This window comes from Eleutherodactylus coqui, chromosome 1, assembly GCF_035609145.1.
Source record: "Eleutherodactylus coqui strain aEleCoq1 chromosome 1, aEleCoq1.hap1, whole genome shotgun sequence".
Classification (NCBI taxonomy): Eukaryota; Metazoa; Chordata; class Amphibia; order Anura; family Eleutherodactylidae; genus Eleutherodactylus; species Eleutherodactylus coqui.
In genome coordinates this window covers 490,600,315-490,613,296 of record NC_089837.1, presented here as the reverse complement: position 1 = coordinate 490,613,296, position 12,982 = coordinate 490,600,315, and the positions used below count along the sequence as shown (strand labels likewise).

General features: G+C 44.5%; 1 protein-coding gene across 2 annotated transcripts in view; it reads right to left on the bottom strand.

Moving 5' to 3' along the window:
- ANGPTL5 (angiopoietin like 5) overlaps positions 1-12,982 on the bottom strand; it is an 80,085-nt gene that overhangs the window by 49,599 nt on the left and 17,504 nt on the right. For both annotated transcript variants that reach the window (XM_066586544.1, XM_066586551.1), the window contains exons 3-4: positions 11,207-11,310; positions 8,904-8,997 (exon numbers count right to left, since the gene is read on the bottom strand). In XM_066586544.1, coding sequence (XP_066442641.1) covers positions 8,904-8,997; positions 11,207-11,310 — 198 coding nt within the window. The remainder of the gene's footprint in view (positions 1-8,903; positions 8,998-11,206; positions 11,311-12,982) is intronic.

Sequence of the window (12,982 nt, the reverse complement as noted above, 5' to 3'; positions counted from 1 at the left end):
ATGAGGGTGGCGTGGCATGAGGGCAGCTGAAGGCTGGGCAGGGACAGTTTGGTGTGCGCTGTGGACACTGGGTCATGGGGGGGGGGGTTGGGCAGCATGTTACCCACGAGAAGTGGCAGCGGAGTGTCATGCAGGCAGTGATTGTGCTTTGTTGGAGGTAGTGTTGTGCTTGCTAAGGTATGCATTGCTAATGAGGGCTTTTCAGAAGTAAAAGTTGTTGGGGGGGCCCACTCTTGCCGCTATTGTGGCTTAATAGTGGGACCTGTGAACTTGAGATGCAGCCCAACATGTAGCCCCTCGCCTGCCCTATCCGTTGCTGTGTCGTTCCCATCACTTTCTTGAATTGCCCAGATTTTCACACATGAAAACCTTAGCGAGCATCGGCGATATACAAAAATGCTCGGGTCGCCCATTGACTTCAATGGGGTTCGTTACTCGAAACGAACCCTCGAGCATCGCGAAAAGTTCGTCTCGAGTAACGAGCCCCCGAGCATTTTGGTGCTCGCTCATCTCTATTTAAAAGTAATGGGATGAGGGAAGCAGGATCTGACTGCAGATTGCATGTAAATCTGACCCTACACCACAGTAGGACTGAAAAAAATGTAAACGGGGATTTTTGTTTAATGTTAGCAGGAAGAGGGAACTCGGTCCAAACTAGAGATTGCCAAATAAGTGGATAAATTAGAGAGGCTTCCATAGATACCTATAGAGAGCCTTCTGAGTTGGCCCGGATGTGGAGGCTGTGCTAAGCGGGTGGCCATGTCATGTTTTTTAACATTTGGGAGGGATAGGGTACCATATCTCTTATGCAGGAACATGATATTCCTGGAAATTCGTGAACGTCTGTGAGACCATATAAAAGAAAAAGTTCGTTTTTGTAATGAATGAATAGCTGAAAGGATTCTGAACAAACATAATAACCTGGGGAGCAGCATCATTTTAAAACTATGAACCCTACCTATTCAAAAGAGGTAAGGGCAATCCCATTTCAACTTGTTTAAGTTGTCGGAAAAGAGGTTCATAGCTCCATTTATATATACAGTGCCAATATTTTTGGTAAATTTAATCCCGAGGTATGGGATATTATGGGAACGGACATCAAATCCAAAATTGAGTTCAGTAAGTTTTTGGGTTGAGGAGGGTGTATTGCAAAATAGAATTTCTGATTTGGATGTGTTTACTTGGAGTCTAGGGTCTAGACTAAACTTTTCTAAAACATTAATCAAATTGGGGAGTGAGGTGAGAGGGGTAGTCAGTGGAGATGAGCGAGCACGCTCGTTTAAAGCAGATGCTCGAGCGAGCAGCGGTCTTCTCGAGTAACTGATTACTCGTCCGAGTGGTCGGCACGTGACGCTGGGCGCAAGACGCGTCTCTCCTTCGCCAGCTGCGTCTACCCCGCCGGAGTCGGCGGTAAGTGCGCATGCGTGCCAGGAAGGGGGACAGATGCGCACTCGCCATCGACTCCGAAGGTTAGACGCGGCCGGCGTAAGAGTGAAGAGTCACGTGCCGACCACTGACCCGGGTGGAAATACTTGCCGCCCGTCAGTAACCGAGGCAGTTGCGGAGCTGGAACTTTGCCAGCTTCTGCACTGCCTTATACAGCCTGCAGGACGGACATGGGAAGACGAGGAGGTATCTGGTGAACAGCCCAGTGAGGTACAGGTAAGTATAGAATTTTTATTTTTTTTGCTGACAGAACCCCTCTTAGTGTATGGGATCCCGGCTTGGGGATTAAATATGATTTCTAAGCATACAGCCAGATCAGACCAGGCACAAACCACATTAATATTGTTAATGAGACAGTGTTAGTGAGAATCCAGTCCAACCTGGAGTTGTGCCTATGAGCCGGAGAAAAATAGGTGTAGCCTTTTGTTAAAGGGTTAAATTCCCTCCAAGTGTCAACTAAAGAGAGAGTATAAAATACTTTAGTGATTTTATTAGACTTCTTTTTGTCCCTAAATGGGGCAATAGTGGAAGTAGAGTCAACTAAGGGATTATAGGTAGTTGTAGTCACCACACCATACCAGTCTGGTATTCTAGAGTAATGTGAATATCTCATAGTGAGAGGAAAAAAGTTGTAGGAGACTCATTTGGGGCATATGTATTGACTAAACAAATCTTTTCTTCATAGAGTTCTCCCAATAGTAATTCGTAGCGACCTTGATCATCTGTAATACTTTGCGAAATACAAGCTATTTAAGGGAAAAGAATTGCGGAGAAGTATTGAAACTCCCCTGTTTTTTGAAAAGTTAGATGTAAGATGTGATTCTTCAATACAAATTATGTCAAGTTTATGTCTTTCATATTCCTGGTAGGCTACCTTCCACTTTCGTGAGGAATTAAATCCTCTTACATTATGACTGAAAATACGACACATGGTAATAGGTAGAGAACAGCTAAGGGAAAGCTACTGGCTACAGTTGACCGGTAAGGGAGCGAGAATGTAGCTTAACTAATAATTAGTGAAACTATAATCAGGGGATTATTAAGCAAGGTTGTGTGCTTGTACCAAACATATCTTTTGAAAAACCTGTGACTTAAGCAAAGAAGAACAGACATAACCAAAATTCTTTGAGAAACCATATTGTAGAGATCATCTAACAATATGGTCATTCAAGTCTCCACAAGACTTCCAGATAACATGAGAGTCCAATGGTGACAGTGAGCATACTATATTTGCATGTAACCTATAGCTATAAACAAAACATCCATAAAATACATTGAAATAGGCTAAGTAAAAAGAGTAGTATGCCATAAAATGCCCACAAATAAACTCTACATAACTCAAAATGTAAGGGTTAATTTAAGCCATGTCATGCACTACCTGTTGTATGTCGTAAACACTACCTGTTGTATGTTGGTGTGAACAGTGACTTGTGTTGTATGTCTGTGCTGGTGGCTAGACATGAGGCATGGACAGTCCTGTTCCATGTGGTGTGCATTACCTGTTGTATGTTGGTGTGAACAGCGACATGTTCCGTATGCCTGTACTGGTGGCTAGACTTGAGGTGTGAACTGTCCTGTTCTGGGTTCAGTGTGTGTAAACAGTGTCATGTCCTATGTGTGTTTAGTGCATCTCTTCAGGTTCCTGATCAGGGATAGCTAGGTCCAAGATGAAGACAGTGGAGCCGACCTTATCAGGACGATTATCCCACTTTTAGGCAGGGGTTCCCCACTTTCCCTTATTAGTAAGGGACAGGGGTCCTTCCATCCATTGCCTGGAGAGGTGCAATTGGTCCTTGCAAATACTATACGTGAGTGTTTGCGTTTTTAAAAGGACACACGTGCGTCTGTTCTGAGGAGTGGCTCTTTAGTGCACCGAGTGGACATAACAGCAGTGACTAACAGAATGGTTTTTAACTAGGAGAAATGCAAAGTCCTACATCTGGGCAAGAAAAATGAAGAAAGCACATACAGAATGGGAGGAATTGGGCTAAGCAGCAGCACTTGTGAAAAAGACTTGGGTATAATAATAGATCACAGACTGAACATGAGTCAACAGTGTGATGCAGTAGCCAAAAAGGCAAACAAAATTCTGGGATGTATTAAGAGAAGTATAGAGTTTAGATCACGTGAGGTAATTATTCCCCTCTACTATTCCTTAGTCAGACCTCATCTGGAATACTGTGTGCAGTTCTGGGCACCCCACTTTAAAAATCACATTGACAAACTGGAGCAAGTTCAGAGAAGAGTTACCAAGATGGTGAGTGGTCTGCAAATCATGTCCTATGAGGAACGGTTAAAGGATCTGGGAATGTTTAGCTTGCAAAAAAGAAGGCTGAGAGGAGACTTAATAGCTGTCTACAAATATCTGAAGGGCTGTCACAATGCAGAGGGATCAGCCCTATTTTCATTTGTACAAAGAAAGACTAGAAGCAATGGGATGAAACTGAAAGCGAGAAGACTCAGATTAGATATTAGACCCTGAGGGAGATCAATGAGTGGAACAGGTTACCACAGGAGGTGGTGAGTTCTCCTTCAATTGAAGTGTTTAAACCAAGGCTGGACAAATATCTGTCTGGGATGATGTAGTGATCCTGCACTGAGCAGGGGTTGGACCCGATGACCCTGGAGGTCCCTTCTAACTCTACTATTCTATGATTCTATTCTATGAAAGCTGGGCACTAATCCCAGTGCAAGTTTTAATAAAGGTCATATTCATTGTAACTATGGTTTCCCCAGAAGGTGATGTAACTAAAAAGCCATAACTGAATTTAACAGGATTTTCCAGGACTATAATATTGATGACCTATTATGGACTGAACAACATCTGGGCAAGAAAAATGAGCACATACAGAATGGGAGGAATTGGGCTAAGCAGCACATGTGAAAAAGACTTGGATATACTAATAGATCACAGACTGAACATGAGTCAACAATGTGATGCAGCAGCCAAAAAGGCAAACATAATTCTGGGATGTATTAAGAGAAGCATAGAGTCTAGATCATGTGAGGTCATTATCCCCTACTAATTATCTACTCTTCCTTAGTCAGATCTCATCTGGAATACTGTGTCCAGTTGGGCCCGATGACCCTGGAGGACCTGATGATCGTGGAGTTAACATTTCAGCCAAGGTAGAGGAGTATACTCATCCTCCTGGTGGTCTTTAAACAGGGCATAGGGTAGAAGTATTGTGGTATCGCTGCCGACGAGTCTCCCACAATCTGGAGCTTGAGGACAATGTCTCTGGGAAGGTTTGTATTGCGCAGCTTGGTCAGGGCTCAGTGAATGTGATCCATACAAAAGATTCTAGGGTTGGCCTGAGGGAGTAAGGCTGGGAGATATTCATAGCTACATCTTTAAGTGTGATAAAATGTTCAGGTAGGCCACGTATTCGTAAGTTAGCCCATCTAGAGTGATTTTCTAGATCTTCTAATTTTAACTCAAGTTGCGCAATTTTTACTTCATGATCTTCAATCCTGGTCTTTTCTGCATCTACTGTTTTATTTTCCACTTCGTCGATTCTTAGGTCCAACTCTTGTAAATGTTTCGAAAACTCAAGAGACAGCTGAGTGAAGTTCTTGTTTGAACAGCTGTTGGATATTTTCATAAAGTTCTGCAGTATTGACATTGTGCCGTTAAGATGAATTGAGTGAGGTAGTTGGAGATGAATCTCCATGTTTGGAGGGTGGAGGAAAGAGACTTGGGTCTGGGTTTATCATATTCAGGGAGGATGGTATATCAAATAGATCTGTGATGGTTTGGGAAGAGTTCAATACTTAATGACGTTTCCCGTATTTTGGCATCCCTTTGTTGGAGGGCATTTGGCATTGTATGGTATATTTGAAAATATATCACATGTCACCGTTGGGGCGGATCATAATACCTAGACATTCCGTCCTAGACATAACGCAACTGCACATGTGTTTGCCGTTAATCATATTAAAGGATTAGGTGATTATTTCTTTACATCCATTGCATGCATATCCAGTTGAGGTGAATAGTAGATAGTTAACAGAGATAAGACTACCCAGTGGCACTAGTAGTTTATTGCTATGCAAGGGTAATAAGGGGTCTGTGCGTATCGCATGTCGATGAGCAAATTGAAAGTGATCAAGCAAGGGCAGGAAGGACTTCTGTGTTGCAAAATTGCCTAAGCAGGCTGAAGCGAGTAATTTACTGGAAATATATGTCAATTCCAGCATAATTTTTTTTAATCACCAGTCTCTTGAATTGGTTCAAATCACATCTGTTTCAGGATTGCTTAGAAGGGATCAGAATTGTCCACTTCAAATAAAAACAATGCAGACCTTCAGGACGAAAGTCCTAAAACATTAGGGCTGAGCCCTTATAGCAGGTAATAAAATGAGACCGTGATCCTTATTATTGTGATCTCAGAGGGGGGCGAGGAGCTGCATGGAGGCAGACCCCCAATGTGGTGATTGTATTAAAGTGGGTACCTTAAGTGGGGTATCACTTCCATAGCTCTGCAGTAGGTAAAGGCTGAGAGAGGTAAATGTGTTCCCAGGAGTCATTGCAGATTTTAGGAGCATAATAGCACTGCAGGTTGGGGCCCCCAGTAACAGGCCAACCATACAGGGGCTGCAGGCTGCAGAGTGTTCTGTTTGCTGCTTCTGTTGCAGGTCTAAAATAGCAGCAGCGATGAGATGGGGACTCCTTTAGAGCCACCGAGGGATCCCAGCCGAGAGCTGCATACCCGGGCAGGGAATCCAGGGAAGCCAACTGATAGAGCTGAAAAGAATGGTGGGCACTCGTTGGTGGATTGTGAGCCAGCTAAACCTAGGCGGAGACCAAACCACGTTAGGCGATCAGGAAAGGGCGTGGTTCCAGGTGGTGAGTAGGCCGTGCGTGTCGCACCAGTCCAGGACCCCCAAGCAACTCGAGTAACCCCACACAATGTTCTGCTTCACACTAGGGGGATAGCTAAGGTGGATAGGAATAGTGTAGTCCTTGGAAATTAGGAGCATGGTGAGGGATAAGCAGGCACTTCCTGGAGCTTCTCAGTCAGACGTCCACTCGCTTTATCAGCTAACCACACCCCTCTCGTACTCCAATTTTAAAGGGTGTTGTAAACTATTTATGGCCTTTCGTCAGGAAAAGTAATTAATAGTAGATTGGTGGTGGTCACTTGCCTAGGCGCACTGCCAATCAGCTGTTCACCAGGTCTGTGCACTCATGTACTGAACTGAATTCTGCAGGAAGCAGACCCTTCTGTTCTTAATGTAGTGGCCAGGCTTGGTATTGTAGGCCAAGATCCATTGAAATTAATAGAAACTTAGCCTGCATTACCATGCTTGGCCAATGCAGTAGGAACAGTGCTGTCTGCCTCCTGCAGAAATCATCTCATTCCACAAGCAGGTCAGACTGGCCAACAGCTGATTGGCAGGGGTCACAAGCAGTGGACCCTTCACTAATCTGCTATGAATTCCTTATCCTCAGGAAAGGCCATGAATAGTTTACAACCAGACAACCCCTTTAAGGAGAAAGGTTGCATCTGTAAGCAAAAATCACCCAGCTGTCCTCGAGTAGGAGTGGAAACAGTGGAGCCTGTGCATGCAAATTTCAAACTAAGTTCTCAGAAATGCACTGTCACAAAAAGTAGAGAATTGGGCATCGCACAGTCGGCCGTAGAAGATTCGGCACAAAAGTTTGCACTGTTATTTCTACCTATTGCAATTGTTACAGACCCTGAAACCAGACGACAAAGCGAGGTGATGTTCTTTCTGTGAGAGAATGCAAACTCTAATGAAAACTAATGGTTTCATGGAATCTTTACTGCTTAGTGATGAAGCCGCCTTCATTATCCTGGGTGAAGGATGAACCCACATGTCCATATGGAGCATACGCGCGACTCCCCCAAGGTGAATGCGTTTTGTGTTATAATCTGTTGGAAAGTGTACGGCCCCGTCTTTTTCCATGAGGAAACAATCCCGGGGATTTCTTACCTGGACGTGCTACACACGTTCTACCACAGCTAGAAGAGGAAGGCCCAGATTTCATCTTCCAACAGGATGGGGTACCTTTCCATTTTTAGAATGAAGTCAGAAGTGAGCTGAATAGGCGACTACTAAACAGATGGATTAGCCGGCTGGGTGGTGACGCTAGTGAACTTCTTCCTTAGCCTCCACATTCCCTGGACCTTATGCCTTGTGATTTTTTTTCTCTGGGGGAGTGTTAAAGAAAGTCTACATGCTACCCTTACCACCCACCATGCATGATCTGGAAGTAGGCATCACAGAAGCCACTGCATCAATCAATCATGATATGCTACACCGTGTATGGCAGGAATTCGACTACAGGCTTGATGTGTGTCAAGTGAGAAAGGGGGATCACATTGATCACCTCTGATGTGGAAAACATTTTTGATACTGTACAACAAAACTTTTTGAGTTTCTGTTTCCACAAATATAAAATTTACATATGTAAGTGTAATTAAACGAGATATATGAGTGTTTCAAATCGGGAAGATCATTTGTAATAACCATGTATAACAGGCGTCCTCTTTGAGGAGGAGACAAAATAAATGTGTACGGACAAGCTTTGATTGGCTGGCTGGGATAAATGTCTCCCAGCCAACCAATCAATTCACACACCAGCAGAGAAGCGCTTATGTCAGCGTCCAACACTAAAATGGTATTTTGCATGCTCCGGTGAGTGGATAACGTGGACAAAGCAACATTGAACAGACCCCATAGACTATAGTGGGGTCTGTCCTACTTCCTGCATGCTGAGTGACATTTTCTTGAATAAAATATAGCCTCATTCTGCGTTACTTCATCTGAGCCTCTGATGCAGAGGTGAAAATAGCCGTACAATCGGGTTCATCAGGTTGTGCAAAAATGCCCCATCGAAAATTCAACCCCACTATAACTAAATAGGACCTGTTGGACAGCATTGGCAAGCTCAGGGAGGACAGAAACCTCCTGTGGAGCAGGAGGCAAGTTGTCAAGGTTTCTGTTATGAACATAAGGATGATACATGTGAACATAGTCTAATATACCAGATTCATCCATTGGTCTGATTTAGAATAGTAGTAATCTGATGTAAAGCATCTTACTAAGTCTATTTACATGGGCCAACTCTGACCCTCATGTAAAAGCGCACTGATAAACAAGGATGTCAATTGGCACTCATTTGCTTTTGTTTTACATGGGCTGAGAATCAGTACTATGGGGATGAATGGTTGCTAGTATGATCAGTCATCCCTATAGCCCAACATTCGCTTGTTCATTGGCTGATTATTGGTCTGTTTACATGGCTTGATGGTTGGGTGAAGAACGTTCAGATCAATGTTCGTGCCCAATAATTGGATCATGTAAAACAGCGTTAATATTTTGCTGATTCTCGACTTTTGACTCACCCTTCGACCCTCATAGTCTAGTATTATGTAAGATTATCTTTATATTTATGGATTAACATTCAAAAAAACTAGTATTCTTACCATGTGTCTGAAAGGGTCTATGAAGAAAAGGATCTGTGTGTTTTTTCAAGACTTCCGCATTCAAAAGAAGAACTTTATTGGTTAATTCACTCACCTATAGGTAATAATAAGAGGATTAAGTACATTGCAAGATACAGTATGTTACAATGTAAGTTATATAAAACATCTCTGATATGGGAAAAAGTGATGACTTGTAGCATAATTAGGCAGATTTGCAATTCAGAAATCTGTTGACAACCCCCTTGTGACTTTATGGGCAGTGTACACCTTTGCCCTTTTTCTAATTGTTCATTTGTTTCCTAAATGCAAAATAAACAACTTCCTAAATAGTTTTCATTTAAACTTTCTATTATTTTACGGTACTGTAGAGTCTGTTTAATTCCTGTACAAAGCTGATTGCCCTGCTGCTTCTGAGATATATCCAACAGCACCATGCTCTGAACGGTGTCTATTTTCTCTGCTTGCCCCCTTCCTTCTCTCAGAGTTAAGGCCTCATGTCCACGGGGAAAATCAGATCCGCTGCAGATTCTCAATGGAGAATCTGCAGCGGGTCCCTCCTGCCCCGCGGACATGAGCGCCGAAAATAGCAATTTAAAAGCATTTACCTATCCGGCGCGGGGGCGGGGAAGGTCAGCTGTTCCTCACGGCCGGATCTTCATTTTCGGCCGGCGGATGAATTCCTGACGCCGGCGGCACGTCGCCGGCACGTCGTCGACGTGCCGCGCGCATGCGCCGGGCACATCCGCCGAGCCGAAGCAAGGAAGATGCGGCCGTGAGGAAGAGGAGACCTTCCCGGTCCGCTACGGATGGTAAATACTTTAAATTCCTATTTTAGGTCTCCCGCGGATCCGGACGGCTTCCATAGGCTTCAATAGAAGCCTGCGGGAGCCGTCCCCGCGGGAGACCCGCACGAAAATGGAGCATGGTCCAGATTTTTCCATGCTCCATTTTTTTTTAAATCACTTTTATTGACGATCCGCGGGTATTTATGTACCCGCGGGTGGTCAATGCATCCCTATGGGATGCGGATCCGCATGCGGGAGATCCGCTGCGGATCCTAAATCATATTTTCCCCGTGGACATGAGCCCTTAGAGATAGCTGCAGGGAGAGGAAGGAGGTTGTACATGGTGCATCAGATTGTTAAAAGACAGAAAAGCATCCACGTCTTCAGGGAGAGCAGATCACACAGGTTGTAATATGTCACAGTATAGATATGGAGAAAAGCACACATGGCAGTTTGCAGTGTGAGAATGGCGGATGGCAGAGGCTGTGTAACAGAGTACAAAGGGTGGAGAGAACCCATAGCAGTCTCTGCAGGGGGAAATAACACTCTTCTCAGCATCAGTTGATGAAGATTGCAGAGTGAAACTTAGCATGAATTTTTTAACACAATGTAGCCACTACGATATGTAATTTTTTATTACATGTCAAAGGTATCCATAGGCATATCCACAACTGAAAATTCCTTTTTGTTATATGTCAACCAAAGATAGTTTTTCATATACTTGCTAGGACCCCAGTGGTCAGCTGTAATCTGCAAGGAAACCTTGGAGAAAGTGCTCAATTTCCCTGCAGAACCACCGCAGAGAAAATAAAACATTACATAGTGCCTATTTAAATGCCTTGCTTGTGCAGCTTTAGGGCTTTTCACATGGGCGTATATCGGCCGGCTGTGAAAAAGGTCGGCTGATATATGCTACCGTGTGATGCACGGGGCAGTGTATACGCCATCGGGCTGTCTTCCCCTTCCTTCCCCCTCGCCGGGTCTCTGCAAGGGAAGGAGGCGAGACGGGTGGGAGCTAGTGTGCTGAGCTCCCGCCCCTCTCTGCTGTTTGCAATAGGAGGGGCTTAGTTTCACCCCCGTCCCGCCCCTCCTATTGCAAACAGCAGTGAGGAGCGGAGAGGAGAAGAGAAGGGGGACAGAGTTTAGCAGTCATGCTGCTAAACTCCCTCCCGCCTCCCTTCTCCTGTAGCTGTCATTGGCTCCCATAGGAGTCAATGCAGCTGCCGACGACGACGTAGAGGGGCCCAAATGGGCTCTTTTACACTGCGGAGATACGCCCCTGTGCACTGATGCATTGTAAACCAATACAAGAGAGGGGCAGCGTATATCGACCCGACGTGAAAACTCTCAGAACTATTGCTGTAGTATGTAATGTTTGTGATCCCTAACATGAGCAACACACCCTTTTTTTGGGTAGAAGATCCAAGATGGCAGACTAACCAAGCATGGGGTTTCAATGAATTGAATAGCATGCTGAAAAATTGCAACTGAAAAGTCATAAGATAGAAGTATTTGCACCTGATTTGACAGGAAATCCAGAGACTTTTGGTGATCCTCCATCATGTTCTTCAACATCTTCTTAGTACTTCTTGCGTAAGTAATAAGAGAGTTTTGCAGATTTTCTGAAGTGGAATAGCATTTGGTTACATAGATTTTGTTTTAAATATAGTAGTGATTTACATAGTTTATGAACACTTCCTAAAATATTTAATTCCTTATAGCAACGTTTTGCCTGAAAGTAAAAACATACTGCTGGTCCCCTGAAAATATATCATGGAAAGAAATAAAAGATGCAGAGTCAGGATGGACGACTTTGAGCCCCACAGAGGAGCTATGACTGGGAGTCCACCATCCATCTAACATAGAAAAGACACTTGTCCCCATCATATACTCTGCTGGACCTCATGAGTCCAATTTCTGTTGGGGCCCATTGCCCCATCAAGGCCTAATAGAAGCATATTGTAGCTAGGCTTTCCTTCAACTAAGACAAATATTAGGTGTCTGCGATAGCTCTCACCAAGGATCCTCTTACATGGACCTGTCTGGGCGTTTGATGATCAGCAGTAGAGATGAGCGAGTATACTCGCTAAAGGCAATTGCTCGAGCGAGCATTGCCCTTAGCGAGTACCTGCCCGCTAGAGACGGAAGGTTCGGGTGTCAGCGCGGGGGAGCGGTGAGTAGCGGCAGTCAGCAGGAGGGAGCGGGGGGGAGAGAGGGAGAGAGAGATCTCCCCTCCGTTATGCCCCGCTCTCCCCCGCAGCTCCCTGCCCGCCTCCGGCACCCGAACCTGCAGTCTCGAGCGGGAAGATACTCGCTAAAGGCAATGCTCGCTCGAGCAATTGCCTTTAGGGAGTATACTCGCTCATCTCTAGTCATTTACCTGGCCCTGTAGTCAAGCCAATCCAAACTCTATGGGGGATGAAAAATTGTTCATATGATTGTTCATCTCCCTTTTAAATCCATCCATTAGCTCCACATTCCTCATTCACACAGGGGTGCTGCCGAGAGCGATGGATTTTTGTCACTGCACAAAACATACGATCAGCCAACAAATAAGCATTGCTTCACCCACCTTCATTCATTCCGACAATTGTTTTATATTTATGCCTGCAGAAGCTGAGTGACCGACGAATTATCGTTTGTCATTCAGTCGCTGCCGGCATATATACAGAAGGATTCATTCAGATTCCGAAGATTCATCAATAAGATGAAGGATAATCATTCAGTGTAAAAGGCTCTTAGTGGGTACATATATCAGAGGGACCATAGTGAGAGACCAATATGAAGAATAACAAAGGCAATAACAATGCATTATAATACAACAGGGAGAAAGAGAATCTGAAAATATCATGAGAACAGAAAATTATTGGGCCAAGAAAACAATGGGGATGGACAGGGAAGGAAAGTGCCAAGAGAGACTTGCGGTCCGAAGTTTTCTGAGCTATGATGTAATGGGTAGACATGGGTGGGGGGTATGGAAAAAAGAAATGGAAGTTGAGGAAAAATCAGCCATTCTTTTGTTAAAGGGATTCTGTCTGCCACCAGGTTCATGCTGCGATAGGGGCAGCATGAATCCGAGACAGGTATGTTTTATTCTGGCGTTTCAGAATAAATACACTTTGAAGTTTGACTCGGAGCTGAGCTTTGAGTCATGGTGGCGAGCCACACGGTCTTCTTCCTGCTGGCAGCTTGAAGAATGACAGTTCTTTCCCTTTATGTGTATAGGGAGAGAGTTGACATTCTGCATGATGTCGCAGGGAGAGGCCGATGCGGCCCACCTCCGTGACTCAAAGT